Raw genomic sequence first — 25,110 nt, forward strand, 5'->3', positions numbered from 1 at the left:
TGCTCCCTCCGCTTCCCATTGAGGAAAATCGCGGGGTTGGCCCCGCTCGAGGGTGCGTGGGAAGCCCGAGCAGCGCGAAGGAAATGCCTGCGGAGGTGGTCCCCTGCGCGTGGGGAGTTGTCGCTGTCAGGCAGGAAAACTGGAGGTCTGTGTGGGATGTGCGAACTAAGTTATGGGTATGAACTGAAAGAGGAGGAATTTAGATTAGATATTAGGAAGAAATTTTTTACTGTGAGGGTGGTGAGAGACTGGAACGGGTTGCCCGGGGAGGTTATGGATGCCTCATCCCTGGCAGTGTTTAGAGCCAGGTTGGATGAGGCCTTGAGCAACCTGCTCTAGTGGGAGGTGAACCTGCCCGGGGCAGGGGGGTGATCTGTAAGGTCCATTCCAACCCCTAAAATTCTGCGATTCTATATGAACGAAGAACCCAAACCCACCTGTAGCAGGGAGGACAGAGGGGTGGACAAACTTCTGAAACAGATCAGGAATGTGAGACTTTTTTCCTGTTTATTTATTTATGTAGTTATTTATGTGTATTTATTTAGCAGCAGTTTAGGGGGATGAAATCCTGGTTTAAAGGAAGAAGAGTGCAGTTTGAGGCTGCAGGAACCACTTTGGAGGCCTCAGCTGCAGTGTGAGGAGATGAAATCCCAGTTTGGAGTGAGAAGATTCCACTTTGAGGCTGCAGGGGTTCAGCAAGGGATCAGCAGCAGTGTGGGGAGATGAAATCCAGGTTTGGGGCGAGAAGATGCTAGTTTGTGCTGCAGAAACACACTTTACAGGCCTCAGCAGCAGTTCTGTGGACAAACTTCTGACACAGATCAGGAATATGAGCTTTTTTCCTATTTATTTATTTATTTATTGTTTGATTGGTTTATTTGAAACAGTGTAAGTATTGCTCTAATTGCATTTATTGTGTAGAATTCAGTTAGCTTAGCTCAAGTACTGTTCTTGTGTATGTCCTTAATACAAAACTTATTTACAATGTTTATACTTTCTCTACAAAATATGGTTACATATAAAATAATGTACAAGTAAATTGTAAGCTCTGTTTTCTACTTCTTTATTGTTGGGCACAAAGTTGCTCTCTTGAAATGTGTATTTTTGTGATTATTGTTCTTCCTGCAAACCACTGTTTTCATGCATGAAGTTAAGAGTTTATTTCTGCCTGTTATGACAGTGCATTAAATGCTTAATTATAGTGTTAGTTCAGAACTCAGCAGTGTGAAATTCTACTTTAAGGAGGCATTTTTGTTGTTGTTTAATGCTGGAAAGAGTAAATAAAATTTTAGTAAGATTTGCATATTTATAGGAATAATGATTGCATTAAACCAATGAAATTTGTTTAGTTCAGAATACAAGTGAGTTCATTGTAAGTACACACAAACCATGCTTCAAAATCCTTGGTGTTCCCTAATATTGCATGGTTTAGCTCTGATATATTTGAACTCTAATGCTACAACATGGAGGCAGGAGCCTTGTCTCATGGAAAGATTTTTTTATGACCAACACTTTTTAATTATTTCCCCCCCTTTTTTATCCCTTCCCTCTTTGTTTTTATTTCTATTCCCCATGCTTTCCAGCACAAGAGATTTCACTGTTTCACCTTCTCTAAGATTGAAGTAGTGGCTCTTTCCTGTGAGGTGTTGAAAAGGTGAAGAGATACTGACAGAAATGTTTAAATGTCTTGGTAATGATAATGATAAAGGACAGACAATGCAATTTTGTTTGTAAAACTTCTCACAACAGATAGCAACAACTCCCCAGTAGCATGGGAACATCTGTTCATCCTGGGGAGCAGCGGTACCAGGGATGCTGCAGGTGACCACAGGGTATTTCTCTGTGATCTGAGAGGCTTAGGAGTTTGGATACAATTCCTAGCAGCACTGGGGACATGTACTTACGCTCTAGCATGTGTCACCTAATTAATTTCCGAAGCTCTCGGGAGTGGCACGATGACTTCACTGGGGTCAGCGTAGGTCTTGATGTGACCAAACACAGCGTGCACAGCTGGGCCAGGCTGTGCCTGGCTGGAGCCAGTGGCTGGGCCTTCATCTTCACCCCTGTCCCAGGAGCAAGAGCAGCACCAGAAGCAGTTCTGGTTTTGTGCTGTGTTGGAACAGAGCTTGTTACCACACACAAGTGGCTCTGTTGTTAGTTTGACACTGTCTCAGACCTTCTAAGTCCAAGGGCTTGCGCTGCTGTTGTGGCCAAGAGTGGAAATCTGACAGTTTGTCCAAAGTGCGTGTGTGTACCATGATAAAAACCCTTAGCTGTATACATACATCAATATTTAACCCAGGAGATGTCTCTGTGTTTTTCTTCACAGTGTGCTTTCCTACGTAATTCTGCCCTGCAGTTGAAATGCTAACTTTAGCAAAACTGTTAAGCTAATTTCTATGGAAAGTACTTTATTGTCTCACAAAGATAAAGCAGAATTGAGACATGCATTTTTACACAAGTACCCACTGGATGCTGATGCTCTTGACAACCTCTTGTATTCCTCTCTCCATTTTTACTCATCAAGAATGTGATGAGAATGATTTGAGGAAAGCAATAACAAATGGAAAGAAATAAAGCTTTGGTACTTTTTCACTATGAAGTTCTCAAGACTCAGATGGCAAGAGATGCTTCATCTCTCATATGAAAGGTGACTCTGTGGCTTGTGTGAAGTGCTCTCTGGCATCTGTTTTGATGAGTTGTAAAGGCAGGTTGTGCAGACACCTTTCCTGAGTCACACTCTTGGGATCCTTGGCTAAGGATTTAATTGTAGCTATGCAGATTTCATCACTATTTTAGTGAAGTGATATATGCAGTTCTTTTGTTTTGAAGGAGAAAAAAATAATGTGGCATAGTCTGTGAGATACATATTTCTGCTGTTGCTTCAAATTGGTATAGATACTACTCCTCCTTCAGAACAACTGGTTGGATTAAAACCTGTAGTGCCTTCCTTATAGCTTTTGTTGTACATAAGTACACTCTTCTTTCATTAAGCTGCTGTAATGAATAGGTATGAAAAACAAGACTGCACCCATGGATTAAAAAAAATTCAGGAACAGCAGAATAAGTTTAGAGAAGAAAATGTAAAATTTTCCATGTTATTAAATGTTTATTCCCTTAAGTAGAACAGAATGACAGCTGGATTGCTCTGCTGTCTTAAAAACTGTATTCCTATTTTCTGTTGCCTGAAGCACAGCTTTAAAATATGAATATAGAACACCATTCTGTGGTGTTATGATCTGATCACCTGAGAGAAGCTGAGAGGAGTAATTACCAAATCTGCATGAAGTTGACTTCTGTTAATTTGAGCGACAAGGTAAAGGGAAGCCAACCAGCCTAGTAGAATGGGTCATTGCCTTTCATTTTCCATAAAATTATAAAAATGCCTTTAAAGGAAGATTTATAGTGGTCTTAATGGTTTGAGGTTTTTTTTTATTATTAACAAAGGAGTCTTAGAAAAATAGGAATTAAAAGTTGTACTGTGCAACTTCCACTGTGATTTTGAGAAAAAGAAGGCATTTGACTTTATGCTAAGAAAAGTGGCTATGAAAACCTGTTTAGCTGGTGTGAGATTGAACTCAAATTTAATTTAAAAGCATTTAATTCTTGGTGCACAATATAACTGATCAGAGAAGTGGGAAGACTTATAAAGTATTAGTGCATTAGGAACTTTGGTAATTTGGTACAGAAACCAGAATAAAATGTAGGTAACATCTGTTAAGCTGTTTTGGGTGTTTTTTTAATAAACTTTTTGCATGGTTTGTTAACCTCCTGTGTATCAAGTTGCTAGTATTGGAAAATGTTTACACTGGGAATAATACAGTTGTTTTGACCTGTACAATTGGAAAGGGATTTAATAGAGGCAAAGAAATTTTCACTAGGCTGTGTTTCTAAGGTGAGGTGAAGACAGTGCTACTTTGCCTTAGAGTGTCATTGTCACAATATAAAAAAATAATATTTTGGAATCACTTATCATGTACAATTTGCTAATAACTTAATTGGTTTGGAGGTTAAGTGTTATTAGATTCCATGTTCGAAAATGACACATTGACTTCTGTCCTTAGTTTTGTTTTGGCTTGGAAAATTCTCTTGAATTTGTTTTGTAGCAGCGAAGGCAATTAACTCGCCTTGGATCTGTGTGTTCACGGAAGAAACCACTCGTGGCTGTTTAGAGAAGGAAATGGTTTAGTTCCCTAACTCAGTTTAGCACCTGAAAGCGGCATAACATTCTCAGTCTTGCATCATTGCTGCTAAGATTCTGTGGTTAAAACAGAGAAGTTTTGTATATCATGAATGAAAATTAAATAAGCCTTTTTGATATCATGGCAAAATAGGAACACTTCGGTTTTATAAGTGAATTGGGTTTGCGTAAGGTGGGATTTAGTGAAATGTTTGCTTTTAGATGCTTCTTTGGGTCAGAACTGTTTAAAAGAGGTTGTAGCAGACATTTGAAGGTGTTCAAAGCTGTGTGTGTTTGCGTGTGGCACAAGTTCCGCTTTCATCTTTCTCAGCCTCTTGGTTGTTACTTTATGTGCTATCTTTAGTGGTTAAATTGTAAGACCTGCAGATGCAGCAGAAATAACAAGTTTCCTTGCAACAGGTGTCATGTTAGAGGTTGGTTAGGGAGAATTTAAAAATAAAGGCAAGCAAAATGCATATAAAAGTAAGCAAAATAGGATGAGGTGAGAGAGGTAAGGAAAGAAAAAAGAAAGACATTTCAAAGATTTGCAAGATTAAAATTTTATGTGGTTTATTTGCAAATCTCATTCATTAAATAAATAAAAAAAAAAAGAAAAAAGGGGGAAGGTAATGGGCTGAGCCCGAGTAGAACAGCCTCCTCAGCCTCCTAGGTGCAAAGGCATTTGCCTTCTGTATGTTCATGGCTCACATGTTCAGAACCACATGCACTTGAATAACAACCAAATCATCTCAACCTTTAGGAGGTTTGTATGGTCTGACAGCCAACATGCATGGGAAGAAGTGGATGGTGCAGAGCTTTGCTGAAGTAGAGGTTGAAGAGAATTGCGGAGCTCACATTTCTGAAGGCTTTTTTTTTTCTTTAAGTGAGGCCTATTGTTGGTCAGAGCAGCTGCATATAGACTTTGTTATAATTGACTCATCTGTCTAGAAAGTTGCTGCCTACACAGAATTAGTTAGTACCTTTCCTTATGGTCTTAGCAGGGGGAAAAAAAGCCCACGATGGGTGTGTTTGCCACACCACCACAAACACAGTTAAGAATGAAGTTATGTTTGTTTTATATATATGTATATATATGTCTACTATTGATGGACTGTGCAGAGCTTCTAAGCTCCCAAGTTCTTGTGCTAAAATGGATGTGGCTGTTCTGAACTGAAAGTTGCTGTTGTTTCTGATCCTGTCAAGTGAAGCATCCTTGAGGATGTGTGTTGATTAAGTAGTAATCGACAGAATGCTTTGATTGGCATTTGAGCTTTTTCCCATATAACTTCCCTAGCCTTTGAGCAAATACTTTGATTTCTGAGTTAAGGCCTGTTAATGCTTAGAGTTTGTGAAACAGAACGTTCCTTGTCCTAGAGTTATTCTGTCAGTAAATTGAGACCCTGAAGGCAGAAAAGAGTATATTGTTGATACAACATTTGAAGTTCCTGACTCTTACTAAGTTGATTTTTTAATTTTTTTCTTTCTTTCTTTTTTCAGGCTGGAGCTCTTGATTTATTGAAGGAGCTTAAGAATATTCCCATGACCCTTGAGTTGTTACAGGTATGATTTTCTTATTGTTGTTAAGTTTCAAATATTAACTCAATAATGATGAAGGTGGAACCAAAAAATTTGAAAGAAGGCTGTGCTATTAAAGTAGAACTATCTAGAAACTATGTAGAAACTCCGTGGAAGCATCAGTTTTGTTTCACCCTGATAAAGGGCACTTACCTTAAGTGTTTTCTTCCAGTAGCAAGCTCTTAAAACTTACCTTTCTGTTTAAGTTGAAAATAGTGAATTTTATCACAAAGGGGAAGAGCTGCTTATGAATTTACCTTACATAGAATCTTATGATCTTTCTAACACAAACACGATGTGTTTCTTTACTCCTGAAGGAGAATGCACCTCATTATAGCCCATTACTGTCTTATGTTAGTTCTGATTTTGGATTGTAAGTGAGGAGAAGCATAGTTCATACCTTCAGGCAAGTTATATTTGACACACACCCTGCCTGCCCCCCCAGCTCTGAGTAGTGTATCTCTCAAGGTAATTATACTCATCTTCCTCTTTTACTGTCCTGGGCTGGAGTGATGGAGGGGTACAGTCCCTCCCAGTTGCATGCATACTCTCACTAATGTTGCTTATATTGACATCTCTAACACCGTATTTAATATATTTTTATAATTTCTTTCAGGGAGCAAACTTGGTAGACTTTGTTTGCATGTGAAATTTCAGTCTGTCACTTAATTCATCAATGCACAACTTTTCTTCCAAAGTAACCAGATATTTCCTGTCTGAAAAAGTTTTAAATGGCAGAGGTAAATCTAAGACCTGAATTGCCGTGGTAGCCACTTAAATTGGAGGGGACTGAAAAGTAACTTTTTTTTAAGTGGCAGTTAATGATCATAGATACAGAATTAGCTATAAATATTAATGCATCCTATATATTTGCAAACTGTACCTAGTAAGTTACTATTAACACTGTTTGTGACAGAAAATAGGAATTTTAAAGTGTCACCTTCATACATGAATGAGCATGGCTGATAGAATTCTGAGACCTTCTCCCCTATGTTCAACATTCTTGCTTAAAAAAAAAAAAGTCCAACTCAAAAATCCGTGGAAAAAATGCCCCTGACAAAATAAGGACTGAATCCAGAAAACCCCTCAGTTAACCTGATCTTTGGAGTTTCTTTGTGCATGTCTTAATGGAAAGTATTCATGCAATAATGTTTTTTTGCCTTTGAAATGAAAAATCTCTGCAAGTGCTCTGGAAATCCTCTAAATGCTCCTATGCAAATGTGTTTTGCCTAGTGTGAAGAATGAGACTAGAAGTAGAAGCTTTACATAGAACACCAGAACAATTTTGTCTGACAACTATGAGAATCTAAAAAATGTTCACATAGATAACTTATTCTTTTCTTAGTTGCAATGAAAACCTTACTAATGTTTTCACCAGAGGAGGACTGTTAATCTTGCTTAAGTACAGACAAACTCAGCTGTCTGCCGTTTAGGGCCCTTGTATGACCATGGCTTAATTTATGTAGGGCTGCCTATTAATTATGTCCTGTTTTCTATCCTACTTGAAAGAAGCTTAATTATTCCCGTCCATATGACAGGTACCTCTTTTTAGAGTGAAACAATATCTGCAGTAAAAGATTGTTTTTAATCTATATTGGGACATGCACCGTGTAAGTTTGTAAAGAAGATTTCTCTGTGTTAGAGTAGGTCTAAAGGGATCAAGTATTTTCGCTTATTCTTGCACAGTGCATTGACTATGCCTTAGTTACAAAGTTTCTGTTAAATATCCATTGCTGTATTCAAAGCAGTTCTGCTGCATAAGATTGCATTTAGCAACATGTTTAGACTCAAATTTGCATTATTTTTCTTGTGAATTTTATAAACACGTAAAGTGTGACATAAACTTTGTATGTTTTTCTCCCAAATTTCCTTAAGCAATGGAAGGCTCAGAGGAGAAGTTGAAATGCAGAGTAATCATATGCATTGCTCTGGTAGTGGATTGTTAGTGTGCTAGTGTCAAGAAAGGTGATGATCATGAGAAAGGCAGAGCACTAACTTCCTCTGTGTAGACTGAGATATCTGTTGATGTGTTTGAATTAATGAAATGCAGGACACAAGTGAAAAGCATACTCCCCCATTTTAAAGCAGTTTTAAAAGCTGTCTGCATTGAGGAAAGCACTGTTAGCTGATGTGATAGTTTTGATATTCCTCCCTAATAAGAGACGTGATGGTGTTTTGTGTATTGTGACTGCTGCTTCAGTCTGAATTGGCAGGTCCTCTGAACAAATTACAGGTACGTGCAATGGGAAGGTATCTGTCAGTGGTTTGAACTTGTGCTGTGTGTTGTGTCTTTCTCACCAGATTTATTTTCACACACAGCTGAAGTGGTTACAGACAATAATACGACTGTGTCATATCTAACGAGTTTTATGTAAGCAAGCTGATCCTTGCTCAGCTGGGCAGGGAGCCAGGAGCCTTCCTCACATGTGATCTATCCGGTGGTCTGAATTGCAAATCTGTTCAGCAGCCGCACAGTATTAAAGGCATCGTGTCCCTGGTGCTAATTGTGGGTAGTGCACAGCTACACAGTGAGTGAGGCAGACAGACTTTATTTTAACAAACAGGTTTTACTGGAAGTGACACACACGTATGCAGAACTAGGCTGTGATGTACAGCCCTTGTTCATGGCTTCGTGCCAGTTCACTGACAAGCTGGGAGACCTGGGAACCTGGAGGTGGTTTTTCTTCAGGGGTTGGTTTAGCTCTGCTTAAGTCCAAGTGCTCACCAGTTCTCTTTCCTCATACTCTTACAATTTAAAGTTGGTAACACCTCTGCTTGCTTCAGTGGTTGCTTTTCTTCCCCATCTGTGTTCCTTACATTGTCTCATTTGTTCTGGTTTAGAGATTTGCTGCTGCCCTGGGCTTTGGTTTGGGTTCAGTTAGGTTACTTATGCTCACTGTTGCTCATACACACAGAAGGCTGCATGGCCTACAGTGTGATTGCTTCAGGGGTGAAAACAGCTGAAATCTTGTGCTGCAGTGACCACCTTAACTCTGAAAGCAGATGGAAAGTGCTCAAGAATTTGATGTGGGCAATAACAGAATTACCAGCGTTTATAACGTAAAAATGCCTCTCACAAGAGCAGCTCCATAGACAGGGAGACTGAAGAAATGTCAAATGATGTCAGCTGATTTTTTTCTTCTTCATTAAAACAGTCATTTGTGATTACGTGTGTCAACAGGCAAGTAAATTAGTAGATCATTTGTTCCCCTCTCTTCAGGCAGGACAGATCAAGTTCTCTGTAAAAGCAGACAAATTAACTGTTTTTATGTACTGCCTTAAGAAAGCTGGCAGTTTAGGCAGTTACCATAATCTGTCTCTCTTGTGGGATCACAAGAAATTAATTTATCCAGCTAGTTTTGAGTTCTACTTGAGTTTTTGGGTTTTACTCACCTAAGTAACTCTAAGTTTGTGTATTTGCTATTTGCTGGTGAGAATAGGCTGTGGTTGTGCCCAGGCATCAAAGGAGGAGAGGTTTTTTTTGTAGATTTATTTTTCTCATTTAGGTATGGTATATTATGGGTTTCCAAGGACATGCTATTGGTTGTCTGAACATAGTGTTGGGTGTAAGTGTTCAAAATATGAAGAGTTGGCCAGCACTTTACTATGAGTGAGCAGAGTCACTCTTGAAACATTTTAGTTACCTGTTTTCTTTAATCCAAAATAGGTGTTTAGAGCTGATGTTCAGACCTGAGATCATTTGATGTGTTTCCTTTGCTGAAATAGCTACCAAATATTTTGGTGTGTTTCCAGTCATGTAGCACATCCATGGTGCCTCAAGAAGTGGTATGTGGGTTATAAGAAATGTTTTACAGGAACCAATAATTTCCATTTTTAGCTAGCCACAAAGGTTTAAATTTTCTTTTAAAGAGGGAAATTTATGATGAATTATTGCAAAAAAAAATTAGAATAATTTAGATTTAGTGAGTTCCATAAGTGATAATGCAACAAAACTGAGCATTTTAGGAACAATGTAAAAAATTTAGTCATTGATCAAGACATGATAATAAAATACTTATTTGTATTGCTAAATGCTTTTTTCTGCTTGTAAAGCTAAAAGGGCAGAAATTTTCTACTTGTTAGATGAACACGTTAGTTATAATTCTTCTAAAATGCAACTTTTGTTGAGCTAAATTTATGTCCTCATCTTCTGAGCCTTAAAAGGAGTGGATTGTGAATTACTCTCCTCTTCACTCTGTAGGTGGCAGTAGTGGCAAAGCCTTAAAGCCTGTCGGTGCCTTGGCCCTTCCAGAGGGAGGTAGGCTAGTCTCAGTGTTTCTGCCTAAAAGCAGAGTCCTCTGTGTTTAAGATTTTAAAGAATCTCAGTATTGCCAAAACGATTAGTAACCTCAAATGTGCTCGCTCCCAACTGGTATTGCAGGTTCTTCCACAGCCACTAAATGGGAATTCTAAGAGCATGGTGTCAGTGAAGCAGTTAGCAAGATTCTGATCATGCCAAAACATAAGTACAGTCCTTAACCCTCCTGCCTACTGCCCCTGCCTTCCCCAAGCTGCTGTGATGGAGACAAACGGTAATACTGTTGTATTTCTTTTTAAGATGTCTGTTGCTGTTATTTTAGCAACATTTGCTATTATTTTAGTTTTATAAGGGCTTGCAGCATTTCATCCTCATAATCTTAAAATAAAAAACACCACAATGGCAAAGAATAAAAGATACTTAAAAATTATGTTAAAGTACAACTTTATGTTTACATGATGAGGAGAGGCTGAGGGAGCTGGGGTTGTTTAGCCTGGAGAAGAGGAGGCTCAGGGGAGACCTTATTGTCCTCTGCAACTCCCTGAAAGGAGGTTGTAGTAAGGTGGGGGTTGGTCTCTTCTCACAGGCAACCAGCAGGAAGACAAGAGAGCACAGACTCAAGCTCTCCCTGGGAAGGTTTAAGTTGGATATTAGGAAGAGATTTTTTATGGAAAGCGTGATCAGGCATTGCTGCCCAGGGAGGTGGTGGATTCACCATCCCTGGAGGTTTTCAAGATGAGACTGGATGTGGCACTTAGTCCCATGGTCTAGTAACCACAGTAGGGTTGGGCTTCATGATCTTTGAGGTCTCTTCCAACCTGGTTGATTCTATGATTCTATGTCACTTTTTATAGCGTATATTTCTGTTTCTTTTGCAGTCTACCAGAATTGGGATGTCAGTGAATGCAATACGCAAGCAAAGCACAGATGAAGAGGTTACATCTTTAGCAAAGTCTCTTATCAAGTCTTGGAAGAAACTGTTAGGTATGGTGACACAAATCTCCCTGCTTTGCATGTTCTAACTGTGTGTAGTCTTGATGCACGTCCTTGACACTGCCTTGCTTTGGATATATTTGTGCTCCTGTGTAAGTGTTGAAACTTTCTGTGCTGATGTAGTTGGTTTTTACTCTTTGTCTATCACCAGTGCATTACTGTGAGAGTATTCAGAGAAAAGGTTAATTTATTTTATTTGGGCTGGCAGGCAGTAGGAAGTGTCTGTGACATGATTCATTTCTAGGTCTTGTTGCCTGCGGTTGAGCTGGAGTGACTGTACTGAAGCACTGAGCACTAACGAACCTGTTCTTGACTATTTCCTTTGTCAAATATAAAAAATACTCTGAAGAACTTGTGCAAAATCTCATAATGGTGTGGAGGCTTTGAAGTTTGGTTATGAAGAGATTCGTGAAGGATAAAACCCCCAGTAAAAATGGTGTTAAAGTATGTTATGACTTACAGATAATGAGAAATAGATCTGCACTTTCTAAAACCTTAGGAATTTTTAAAAACTTACTAATTAGTGAGTTAATACTTTTTGTTTAATTTCCCTTAAAGCAGTGAATGCAGTTAATGAAACCTTTCTGTCAGGGTTTTAGTCAAGGGTATTTGGTAGTACTTAATGTATTTGAAAACACTCAAATCTCAAACTGTGTCCAGATACTTCTGTTCATACACTGTGCTGCACTCTTATTTTTTTAATCTAATTTTAGGTAAATTAAGATTTAGGAAGCTTAAATTTGATTAAATAGAAAACAGTTTACATTGCGATTTAAATATTTACTATTCTGTCTATAAAAATATACCAGATCCAAGGAAGTATTGGAGTCTGCTGACATTTGAAGTAATTTTTATCAGTTATGAAGTATTTTATTGGGTACTTTATTACTCTCTTGTAAATGATGTAGAAAATACTCTTGACTGTCTGTAGAAATGGACAATTTATCACAACTTTCAGCTTTTATGTTCTAGTAAGAAGCAGCAGCCTCTACAGCAAAATTTTTTTAACTTTAAAAAGTTAGATAATACTAATTATACTAGTTTTGATAGTTAAATTTAGATAATACTAGACTTCCTGATAAAATACCTTTAGCATCATAATAACTTTTATTGCAAATTAAATGCATATAAAGGATCTTTATAATGGATATGATCAGAGTTAACTGGTAAATAGTGAAAGTAATATACATTTTCTTTTTAAGTTTCCATTTAAATCTTGAAGTCCAACTTTATTATATCAGTGCATAATCGTGGTAAGGTACAGAGGTGGAGAAACAGACTTGCATTATTAACTTTAGTTACTCTGAAGACGTCTAGAAGTTGCAGCTGGATTTAGTGAGCTAACCCTCAAATTATTAATCTAATCTAAAAGAAAAAGGCTATCAAAGTTTTGTGGTTTTAACTTCTTTTACCCTCTGAAGTTCAAATATTTGATACTGCAACTTAGTTTAGGCAAAAAGTAGAAGAGATACTCTTTTCCCACAGAATTCTCAACTTTTGGGAATGTGTTTGGATACTGCACTTATTGGGGACCGGGGAGCCTACCTGGGTATTGCTGTCCTTTGACTAAATGATTTGCTATTTATTTGTTGAGACAGTAAAAATAGTTCTTTCATTATTTTATCTCTAAAGTATCTTAAGTCAATCAAATTTCTCTTAATATATTGTTACTTAATAGCTAACTGATATTTAAATGTTCAAACATTGTAAAACATGGGGGATGTTATTCCTGCCTGAGGACCAGAGGCCTTTCATGCTGTGGAGGTCTGGAATGTGGTGCCTGATGGTCACGGCAGGTCAGTCTGGCTGTAGGCTGCAGCTGAAAGGGGTGGTCCTGCTTCCCTTCTGCACAGGTGCCTCCTTCCTCCCTCCTGGGCCACAGCTAGTGCTCCTGGCTAGCCAGGAGACCAGAGCTGGGAACTGGCCACTTGGAAACTAATTGTTTTGTTCATTTCTTGTGGTTGAAGTTTCAGCTGTATCATTTTTTTTGGTCCAGCCTATTTGTATTTACTGTTTCCTGCACAGAAATGTAAGCAGTTACATACAGCTGGGGCAAGGTGGACCTCCCCCTTTCATAGCTTGCTAGATTTAAATTGTTTTAACACAGTTGGGATACTCTGCCTAGGGCTTCTTGGATAAGGTGAAGTCAAATATCTGAGGAACTGGAAAGCAAATAGCAAATTTTTGGCATTAATCAGAACTGAATACTTCTTGAAGCAGTGGGTCTGTGACCTTTGTTCATGCCCTAATTTTTGTTACAGGGCAGATACTGTTTGTACATATTGTGTGTGCCAGGTCTGGTATAGTTGTAGTAGTGCACTTGTTACATAAAATCAAATTATTCCTGAAAATACAGCACTACTTGCATTCAAAACTTATATAGGTAAACTCTCCTTGGTTGTAATGTAAACCTTGTAATAAAGCATAGTAGGGCAAATGTTTCACCTCTTGTATCACTGCTCAGTAATTCATTAGAACTTAAAGTCTCATAACTGTGGAAGACAGGGTCTAAGTATGGGTGGGAATCTTACAAAGTGCTCTTATTCTGTTTTGTCATTAGTTTTGGCTTTCTCAGAAGAATGCGAAATACCATATGTTGAGCTGCTTGAGAAATCAGTTTTGATTGTGCTGTTTATAGTGCATGTAAAGTGGTATGGATCAGAGATGGCAGCAGAAGCAGACAGCTGTTAATCCTACCAAGCATTGTACTCAGAGGTCTGAAGTCTTTGTGAGTCATTTTTATAAATGACATTTTGAATTTAGGCAAGAATTGTTGACTGTTCAGGCTGCATGTACGGTTTCAGTTCAATGCTATTGGAACTTAGTATTTAGGAATGCATGGGAAACATACAAGGAGAAATCAAAGTGACCTGTGAATCACCAGATCTTTATGGCTTGGCAAGAACCTTGACAGGTTGCCAATGGCTTTTCAGGGGGGTCGAGAGCTGCACAGCAGAGAGCTTGCAGGCGTTGTCTGAAGTGACTCACTGGGGGAGCCACAGTGCAAGGTCGTTCTCAGTTATTGTTGTGAGAACGTTAAACCACACAGCAGAGTTGGTCACAATTTACATAAGGAACCAAATCCTGCTCTCAGAATAAAATGCTGTTCAGTTAGAGTACTCGGAATTTGAATGTAACGATTGAGTATACAGAGTATGCTACACAGGTAATGAATATATTCCTGCTCATTGAGGTTGTGAGGAGTGTTTCTTTATGTTAAAAACCAACAACAAATCCTTAAGGAATTTAACCTCCATCACAAATAATTACTCGCTGAACTCTAAGAGTATACAGTGAAAAAGAATGTCCAGACCTCTAAGTAACTTTCTGTACTGAACTGAAAATCAGAATCATTGGACAATAATCTTAACATTAAGTGATCATCTGTTGCCAGTATTGAAAACTGAAAGTGAGGCCACAAGCATTTTGAAATACCTATTTCAAAGAAGTGCATGCCTAAGTGAACTTATTTTAAAGGAATGTGTGTTAGTAACACCAGCCAGGCTTCACAGAAGTGTTCTACTTGGATTACTTTGTTCATAAAATGCTTTGTTATTTCAAACCCGGTTATGATTCTACTGGAGCAAGCAGGTACAGTTTAGGACTGTCTTACAGGTGTGTTGATGCTGTCATTAGGTGAAGTTGTTCCAGGACATCTAGAAACCTACTGGCTTTGCATAAAAAAATGTTACTGACAAAACAAGTTCTAAAATTGCAGTCTAATAATGTACAAGCTATTGCTTACTATTGATAAGAAGAGTACATGTCTTTGTAAGAAATCAGGTAGTATCAGATGCAAAAATAATTTCAGTAGTTTCACTTTGATATCAAGATGAGCTCTGGAAATCACCTGCTGTCAAATTTGTATTTGGAATTGTTCCATGTACTGTTAGTTAGATCTATAATTTGTTAGGATTATCAGTGGAGAGGTAATAACACATGATGCAAATTACATGTATCATACTATGTAAGAGAAAAACAGGTAGTGAAGAAATCCATGTGTCATGCTCTTTTGTCAGTGATGATAAAAAACCAAACTTTAAAAACAGCAAACAGTTCATGCTTTCTTTTTGTTTATTGATAGATTTTAGATTCCTCCCAATGTTAGGGAGGAATCTAAAATCTAGGAAGAAACTTCGTGTCTTACTACGTCTTGTAGAGGAATTGCTAACAAATGTAACTGCGTGTGCATCTCCAGATTGTTTTAGTCAGGGTCTGGAAAATCAGGCCTAAATAATTATTAAATATGAGGGTCATTGTTAAATTGTTAAATTAACATGTATGTCATCTGATAACTGTTCTTGTATCTTTTACCCTTACTTAAGTCGAATACTCAGAAAACTTTCAAAGTTCTGGTGGTGATCAGTAGCGCATGATATCCCACTAGATTAAATTCTCGTGTGCTTCCAGGGAATAACTAGCCATCTTTCATTAACATTTCTGGAAGAATTCTTACTTTAAAATGTTTCTTAATTTAAAGGTAAATTTATAAATTAATAACATTGCATCTTTATATTTTCTAATTTTTTCTTCTGTTACTAGCAAATGTCTAATGTTGGCTTGTGATATAGTTAGAAAAATCTAGGATGAAGCTGTTAATGGCCTCTAAGATTCAGATTAATTATGTTACCTGGCCCTATATTATTACATTAAAATGTTTGTTTTGATAACAAACCCACTATCATGTCCTGTTTGACCCTGGACCAATTATTTCACTAGAGAAGTTGCAAGTATCTTTCAAATTAGTTACAAGACCCAGATAGAAACTGCAGTCTTCAGACTTTGATGGTTTTACTCCAATGGCTGATAGTCAATTCATGTTACTAGTGTGTTCTTTGTATTTTAAAGAAGAATTATTCATATAATTTAGCTTCTCTTACAAAAACCCAAAGCTTTTAAGATTTTTTTAATGGCCTTCTGAAGCTGCAGTAGCTAAAACTGTGCAGTTAGTTTTCAGTCCTAAAATCTGTGACAATTCCAATGTTTCTGAAAAAAATGATTCATAAGTTTGAGTAGTGGTATGGAGTTGAAAAAAGGTCTTTAAAGCAACTGGCAAGTTATATTATGTAAATATTTATGATGTTCTATAGATTTCCTGAGGTGAATTATGTATTGAAATTTCTAAAGATCTTCCATAGAAGGGCTGGTTTTTTTCCATCTTGCTTTGTTAGAATTTCTGTGGCTGCTGGTAGTTCCTATTAGCTGTCATTCTTCCTTTCCATTAGAGTCTGGCCATTGAATGTAAAATAAGTTAATTAGTAGGGACTTTTAATTTGTCAAGGACATGTCTTTCCTTTCCCCAGAGGACAGATGAAATGCTGTCTAACAGGCTGTTAATTGCATTCTGTTCTTTTGTCAATACACTATTTCAGTAAAACAAGATATCCTTATTAACGTGTGAGTTTGAGAATAAATACATCATGCCAGTGGATCTCTTCTCCCCAGTGCTTTCCAGTTTATCATCCATAAGAGTGAATGACTTAACACTTAGGGTAGTACTAGCTTTATTTTCAGAATTCTGAAACTGCATTAAACAAAGAATGTGTACAAACTCTTAAGTGATTTAAGGAATTGTAGTTTTGAAGACATACTTGCTAAAGATGGTGCAGTTGTCTCAGCTGCTGGAGTCTGACCCTGATTTGAGACATGCTTGCATAGATGGGTCTGCCAGTGTCTGCAGGAAGAGCTGTGCTTTTTCCTCTTTATCTCTGTGCCTCAGGTATACCCTGCCCTGTGTAAGGGAAAGAAGCCATGGGGGTGTTGCAGGAGCTCACAGGTTCCTGCCTTCTTTGATGAAATTGTGATGAGCTAAATGGCCATCTGGAGTGCTGCATCCAGCTCTGGGGTTCCCAGCACAGGAAGGACAGGGACCTGTTGGAGCGAGCCCAGAGGAGGCCACCAAGATGATTAGAGAAATGGAGCACCTCTCCTAGGTGGACAGGCAGAGAGGTTTGGGGCTGTTCAGCCTGGAGCAGAGAAGGGTTTGGGGTGACTGAATTGTAGCCTTTCAGTGCCTGAAGGGAGCCTGCAAGAAAGCTGGAGAAGGACTTTTGACAAGATCATGGAGTGACAGGACAAGGGGGAATGGATTCAGACTGAAAGAGGGTGGGTTTATTAGGGAAAAAGTCTTTACTGTGAGGGTGGTGAGGCACTGGAACAGGTTGCCCAGAGAAGTTCTGGATGCCCCATCCCTGAAAGTGTTCAAGGCCAGGTTGGATGGAGCTTGGAGCAACCTGGGCTAGTGGAAGGTGCCCCTGCCCATGGTGGGGGTTGGAACTAGATGATCTTTAAGATCCCTTCCAACCCAGGCAATTCTGTGATTGTATGATAAATGAAAAATGGGTGTCAGCTGTAGCACAGTGGTGTGTATGATGCAAAATAAGCAAAAGATACATAGGTTAGCTCTGAATTTGACAACTTGTATGCCAGAACAAATGTGGAGGTAAATGGGCTGAAGCAGAGCTCAGTTCTAAGGCAGTTGTGTGGCTTTGTAGAACCTGAGCTGTACCCCAAGATACCTGTTTGGTCTGTTACTTTGTCTTAAAGCCTCTGACAGGAATGATCGTGTAATTAAAATGCTATGAAGGTAAATGAGATTGCATGCATATTTAGAACTTTTTTAAAATCATATATGATGTGTGTTTTGCCATAGAGAGTAGTCATGTGAGTATGCATCTTAACAGTGGGACTTGTTTTCTTTCTCTTATTATTGTGCACTTCAGGTGTCATAGCAAGAACTTGTGATCCTTGTTCATGGCCTTGTTTGCTTTCTTAGTGAAATTACTTTTTTTGTAAATAATAGCTGATAAATAGATACCTTTATTAGGATTTTTTGGAATATCTTTGGCTTATTAAAGACAATCAGTCCAAGTGCATCATCTACTGTGTTTTAATTTTGCTTTTTTTCTTAAATGGAAAAATTTGTCAGGGTTTGAATACAGTGTTACAAACAATGGGTGAGCTCTTGAAGACTGGGGAAGTATTCTGGAGATGCATCTTTCTGTGCTCTGCTGGTTCCTATACCAGTCTTTACACATCTCTTTCTAGGTACAGCTGGGGGCAGGATAGTCGATGGGTGCCTGTTCTGATCCAGTACAGCTGTCTCTGCTCTTCTTTTAAGACGATGATTTTTTAACAAAGTGATATTTGACTGGATAAATTCCTTAACTCAGAAGTTAAGGAAAGGATCTAAATCATGCACAGTTTAATGTGCCTATTAAAAAATAGCTAGCACAGTAATGTTTGACTCTAGTAAAAAAATTAAAAGCTCAGTTTTTGAAGAGACCTGAATTTGTGTGTTATATGCAGCCAAGTTCCTCTGAGAAATGCATGGATGTGGCTGTTTTGGAAATATGGTAATAAAGATACTTTTAGATGCTTAAAACACGAATTTACATGCCTAGTTCAGGTCACCTTTGTGAGCAGTAGTGAGCCTTAACATATTTCCCTCCTTTTTTTGATCTGTTTTTAATTATTTTTCAAGTTTGTAATACATGCCTATTCCAGTAATACAGTCTGTGAATTTAGAAGTGCAATGGCAGCTTTCTAAGGGGTTGGAGAGAGGAATTCACAGAATCTGTCAGTGAGTGATGCCAGTCTCACTAGACTTTCTCTGTAGGCAGGAGAGAGACAGCCATTCTAAAGAGCAAATCAAAGCAGGAGCTCAATTTAGCCACTCTGAAATGCTCTTTACAATAGAAGGGTGTATGTGTTCTTGCTATGTTAAAGTTAAATGTTGTGATTGCCCTGTTTCATAAAGACTTTTGTCTTTATAAAATAAAATTAAAACACAGCCTATATGGGAAAGGCAAATTCAAATGCATTAAACACTAAAGCAAATAATTTAAGAGCTATCACAGAAAAAAATGTCTGTCTGGAAGACTCCTTCAAATATATGAAAATGATCTTTATATTTTGTCAACCATGGTAATTTTCACAATATAATTGAGAAGAATGGCGTGTATTTAGTAGGAACTTACATTTAAAGCATGGAAGACAAACTCCAGAGACTTGATGCAATAACAAAGAAGTTGTTGTCTACCTAATGCAGCAAGTGTTGGCAAAAATAGATCATAAAAGTCTGTTTTCATCATGTCTTCACTGCCAGTTTAAGCAGATGCTGAACTTAACGTGAAGGATCTGAAGTGTTGCCATGTTTTCATTTTTCTGTGTTGGGAGTGTGTTGGGGAGTGGAAGTCTGTACTGCAAGAGAAGGTCATAGTAGAGAGTGGGAGCTGATAGCATTTCCAACTGGTCCAGGAGAAATCATGAAAAGATATTTTACCACTACTTTAAATCAGTTACTATTTCTGGGTGGAAGAGAGTTCTCATGTTTTGTATTTCCAGATGGACCTTCAACTGATAAAGATTCTGAAGAAAAGAAAAAGGAGCCTGCATCTTCCTCACAAAACAGCCCTGAAGCCAGAGAAGAAAGGTGCTTAGTTCTTCATGACTGCAAATAATCTCACTCAGTGTAAATTAGCATTAAGCTATTTGGTCCAAATTTGTCATATTAGAGACAGCTGCCATGTTCTCTTCTGAAAGATACAGAGTTCTACAAGAGACGGTGTGTGGTTAGGGAAGTAAATTGTGCCGCTGTTGACAGGAAAAAAGGATGAAAGCCACAGGTCAAGATACAGCCAGATGAGTTTAGTGTTTATTCCATCTGTCACATCTGTCGGCTACTCCGTCCTCTCTCAGTACTTTGAGAACTGTAAAGCAGCTCTCAGTCACAGCTTCGTGGCAGTTGCATGTGCTGGAGGTTTAGGATACTTATTTTGTCTGTGAGCTTTTATGTTTAATAAGCAGCCTGCACTTTTTTTGGTAAACACAGAATATGTTACCAGAAAAAGGAGTCCATGTTAATGTCACTACAGGAGCTGAGGAACATTTACAAAAGAGTATGTGCAAGCACATTTCTTCTGTATGTTTGTAGGTTTAGTGAATCTGTTTCCAGCAGCCGTTCTCAAATTGAAATGTAACCTCTAACTATGTGTCCAGGTGGAAGTTAAAAACTTCTAGTTAGCAAAACCATGTTAATTGGGTTGGGTTTTTTTTTTTTTGTGACCGTGGTAGCCCTTCAGCACAGCAAACAGACTGAAAGCAATGCATCCACTGGAGACTGAATGTTAGTGTGATGTGTCTTCACTGCTTTTTGAAGTAAAGATCTGTGGGAGGCAGAAAAAAAGATTTCATGTTAATGTAAAGAACTGAGAATTAAAGCTTATATGCCACATAATGGAATGAAATACCTGCTGTGCCTCTATTGTGTGGCATACCCTGGTGAATAGTCTAAAGACACTTTAAAAAATGTATTGACTCTAGAGCTATAAATAACTAAAAAAAGGTGGCCTGTGTTCTCATTTTGGAATAACATCAAATGGATATAGCAAAAGACCTGTTTTGCCCACAAACAAAGTTATTTGAAGAAAGGGGGAAAAACATTAATAATGGTTTTCTTTTTGCCTTTATTTAGCAGTTCAAGTAGCAATTCCAGCAGCAGGAAGGAGGAGGGTAGTGCTCCCTCAAATTCTTTCATCCCTAGTTTTCCACGGGCTCCAAGCACCTCCGACTCTGTACGAGTGAAATGTAGAGAAATGCTCTCTGCAGCTCTCAGAACAGGAGGTGAGCTTTGTAGTTTGTATTTTCAAGTTCAATTATTTTCTTCTCTATTTCTGTCTTTCCCACTCTACTTTTCTCCTCCCCCATAGGATAGAATAAACTGTTTATGTCTATTTCTGTGTATGTACCCATAGAGCAGTTCACCCGCTGCAAGTAATGAGTAACCTTGACAGCATGAGAAAGGTATTGAAATACATGTTCATTGCTGGTGACACAGGACATTTTGTGGCTTCAGTTCATCTGATATCTTGACAATAGTGGAACTTCATTTCAGGAAGATTATGGCCTCCTTATTGCCTCATTTAAATCTTGATGTAGATGCTGCTATTTTTTTTGTCTCTCAGTCTTTTTGGCTGAGAGATTGCCACTACATACATTACTGCCTTTCTTAGACTAGAGGTCCTGGAGGCCTTCAGATTTTGGTTTTTGAAGACTGCCTTTCTGGTTTGACTTACTCTTGCAGTTTCATTGAGATACTTGCAGGAAGAGAGTCTTGCATTGCTCTTATCTTCCTGCCTTTTGGGCGCTGGTAAATTCCTTGACTGTTTTGGGTTTTTTTTCTTTTTACGTCTCATGTACATGTGGGTGTCTTTAAACTGACAAATTGAATGATGTTCTAGATAAGGAGCAAACTGCAAACTGGACTTCTCAGAATTAGCTACTTTTTTTTTTGGTCGGCCCTTCTGCCAAGCTTATAACCTAGCTCCTGTTTCTCTGTTTCTGGCTTAGTGTAACTTGACCCAGTGTAAACAGATGTCTGCATCATCCATTTTTTACCCTCTTCACTCTTCTGTTCGTTCTTTTCGTTCACATAAATTCAGATACAGACCATAATCAAAGCTGACTGAAGACCATGAAGACCAACTACATATCTTCTGGATATGTAGTTCATAGACTTCTAAAACAGTTTGTGACCAGAAAGTTTCATATAGCATCTTAGTATTTGTAATTCTATGTAGTCTTAATTTTAGCTAGAACCCTTTTTGCTGTGTTGCTTTCTATGAGACATATATGCTGATCATCCCTGATGAAAAAATAAGGTTATTTTCTGGTTTTATGGCCTTGTGCCTGAGATCAAAGGAGAAATGGTGTTTGGATTACTGATTGAAGTACTCCTGTGTGGAAATGAGAAGGAAAACACAATCTAATTTGTCCTTAATCTGTCTTGGAAAGGCAGTTGTCTTTGTGTGTAAAGGTTTTGGTCAGAAACAGTAAACAGTTATCTTGAGACATTTTAGTTCAAGTGTTGCATTGCCGTGAAGACTGATGTGGTTTATTTCTGCTAATTTACATGTTATGACACATTGCTGTTTTGCATATAAAAAAACCCCTAATATTGTTTCTCTTATTTAATTACTATGTTTCTAATGAAATCTTTCTCTTGCATGCATACAAAATATTTATTTGCTTATTCTTATGTTGTGTGGACTGAAACAATTGATCAAACATGATATAAAATGTTTCTTCTGCAATAGTCTCTTCTATGCCCAGATGTGCCATGGAGATGGATAGTTGCTAAGCTTTTTAGAATATTTGACATTTTTCTGCGTAGCAATGTTACTTGTTTCTACTTGTGTCTGCAGCTAGATTATGGAGATGGATAGTTGCTAAGCCTTTTAGAATATTTGAAATTTTTCTGCGTAGCAATGTTATTTGTTTCTACTTGTGTCTGCAGCTAGATGTCAGAAGTTTCAGTTTCATGAAAGGTTTTAAACTTTTTCGAAGTTCTGTTGCTCTTCATTTCACTTATTTTTGTTCTTCCAAGTAATGAGTTTTGAAAGGATAAGTATGCAGTAAATTAAGCTTTCCTATACAAAAGGAAGACTCACTGCAGTTGTTCCATAATTTGCTGAGTTTCTGTTTGGACTCTCAGGGGTATAGAACACTGAGATTGTCAGGTTGCTAATGTTTTAGTATTTGTTTTCCTCAGATGATTACATTGCCATTGGTGCTGATGAAGAAGAGCTGGGTTCTCAGATTGAAGAAGATATCCTTTGTTGTATGTCTGTGTGCTCTAGAACAGGAGTATTGTCTAAAAGCATGGATAATTTTAAAATTGGTTAATTTGACCTATATTTTGCATATTTTAAAATTTCATTTAAAGCAAAAATAGCAAACTGTGTTCAACACATCAGTACATAAGTTTGGTGTTTAAAAAAACAACCCAACCTAAATGATTTGCCTTAAAACATGTAGGAATGCATGTAGGTGAGTGTGTGTGGGTTTTTTCCAGTTCAGTATGTTTTTCTTGTGGCAGCAATGTTATATCCTACAGAAGCATTCTGACAGAAAATGCTGGGCTCTGTGTTATTTAAAAATCTTTTCTGGTTAGCAGTCTTAATCTTTTTCTAATGCCTTTATTTCATTTTCTGCAAGTTTATTTCAGCTGAGATCCCACTACACAAAAATTCGTGTTTCACTGACCATGTGCTAAGCTATGATTGACTTCAGAAGGACATGAAGTCCTGTGTGTTGAACAGGAAAGTAACTGTGGCTGGGGTGGAGGGAAAGGACTTCATCAACAGTGAAGTACATTGCTTTAGAAAAGTTGCCCCCAAAATGAATCCTTTCTAGTGCTCTGTTTTACTTGTTACTGTTTGGTTCCTTAAGTCCAAAGCACCTATTTTTCAAGAATTGAAAAACACTGATATGAAATACAAAAATAGGGTACGAAGTAGAATAGCGAATCTCAAGGATGCAAAGAACCCAAACCTAAGGAAAAATGTATTATGTGGAAACATCCCTCCGGACAAGTTTGCCAAAATGACAGCAGAGGTGAGTAAAGCATAGGTCTTGAACTATTTCCCTGTTGGACTTACGTCTTGACCTCTTATTTACTAGCCATAAAAATAATCTATGTAAGCTGTCCACAGTTCTGCAAGATCGTGGCTTGCACAGTCTGAATTACAGGGCTGTGTTGGGGCAGAGGGAATGAAAGTGGTGTCTGTTACTTGTTCCTAAGTGTCTGAATTTTGTCTGTAAGTCAGAAGGCAGGTAAGCTGCCATGTGTGAATTTCCTGAAACATGGAGTGTTGTGCTGTTCTTCAAAGGCCACTGTGATATGCCGGTGATAGTGTTTTAAGTTTAGGAGGATGAAAATATAAGTGGCTAGTCACTCCAAGCAGCTATCCACTCACATTTCTGGATGTCTAAGTGTTAGCCTGTCTTGCCATTTGTTTTTCAGATGCTGACATCTGCTGCTACACTCCTAGGCAGTGTATTGCACTGTGGTTTTAAGGATCAGTCCCCTCTCCTGTTGGCATTTTCAGTGTTTGTTTAAAACTTATCTATATCTTGGATACTTCAAGTGATTTTGAAGGAAACTCTTAACAATAAATTGAAAAAGCCATAAATGACAGGGGAAGGAAGCTAGGAGAATTGCCCTTTAAATCAAATCAAATTTAAGTTATTGGAAGAACATTTTGGACACTTGAATCAAAATTCCCATTCAGATGCTCACTGTCTTTACAAATCAAAATAAATCTAGAAAGTTAAATGAAAAATTAGATTTTATGGGAGAGGAAAGTGAAAGCACAGTTAATGTCTTGTTTCATTTTTGTTGTTCTGCTTCCATGTGTTGGATTCTACCCCTCCCAAACTATGTATATAGGAGTATCCTGGAGACTGCAAGAAATTAAATCATGTCTTGAAAATCATTATTAATTTTATTCTAAAAGAAAGGTTTTTGTGGTCTTTTTTGGTTGGTTGGGTTGGGGTTTTTTTGCTATAGCTTTACATAAAGATTAGGGCAAACAGAGGCTGGTAAAAGGATATGTAAAGAAAAGTAAATTGTACCTTCAGTGCATATTTTGAGGTTTTTTTGTTCAACATGTTTATGTACATATGCACAAACATATGTGTTGTGTTGTCCAGTGCTTTGTCCTTGGATTAAAATGTTAATGGATTAAAACCCCCCTAGTGTTAAGATTGTTTCTGAAGAGAAACAGCATTAATACAAGGTTTGCATTCCACGTCTACATGGAATGTGGAGTAAAATTGCATTGAAGAAAAACGGAACAACTTGTTTTTGCTGTGCACGCTTCATTATTAGAAGTTGTGGAGATCCTGAGCACTAGAAGTGTTTAAAAGAAAAAGTGGTGATTCTGAGCTCTTTAGTTAGTGTTTTGAAGCTAAGTGTATATAATTTCTGGTTACATATCGTAAATTATGGCTGTACTGTATTTCTTAGTACAAATATGGAAATAGTCAAAATAGTGTAAATTTTTTCCTATAGTAATCTTAAGTAGGTCAATAAGATAATTATCCAAGAATCTAACCTAGGGACAGGATCTTTTCTGCCTCTCTGCAGAACTTTTAAGTCCTCTATCTTGTCTCTCTTATATTTCTGAACTTCAGCAATGCATTCATATAGAAATTTTCTAGATGTTTGACATCACAGAATCATAGAATTTTAGGGGTTGGAATGGACCTTACAGATCACTTAGTCCCAACCCACACCCTGCCATGGGCAGGGACACCTCCC

The 25,110-nt window shown here is 37.9% G+C and overlaps 1 protein-coding gene across 1 annotated transcript in view; it reads left to right on the forward strand.

Moving 5' to 3' along the window:
- Positions 1-5,682: 5,682 nt before the first annotated feature.
- The window catches only part of TCEA1 (transcription elongation factor A (SII), 1), a 22,609-nt gene continuing 3,181 nt past the window's right edge, over positions 5,683-25,110 (forward strand). Inside the window, exons 1-6 of the mRNA XM_009082229.1 lie at positions 5,683-5,740; positions 10,892-10,997; positions 19,353-19,440; positions 20,482-20,630; positions 22,558-22,614; positions 23,248-23,402. Of these exons, the coding sequence (XP_009080477.1) occupies positions 5,720-5,740; positions 10,892-10,997; positions 19,353-19,440; positions 20,482-20,630; positions 22,558-22,614; positions 23,248-23,402 (576 nt within the window). The 5' untranslated portion in view covers positions 5,683-5,719. The remainder of the gene's footprint in view (positions 5,741-10,891; positions 10,998-19,352; positions 19,441-20,481; positions 20,631-22,557; positions 22,615-23,247; positions 23,403-25,110) is intronic.

The sequence above is a fragment of the Acanthisitta chloris genome, unplaced genomic scaffold (genome assembly GCF_000695815.1).
Source record: "Acanthisitta chloris isolate BGI_N310 unplaced genomic scaffold, ASM69581v1 scaffold25350, whole genome shotgun sequence".
In the NCBI taxonomy this organism is placed as follows: Eukaryota; Metazoa; Chordata; class Aves; order Passeriformes; family Acanthisittidae; genus Acanthisitta; species Acanthisitta chloris.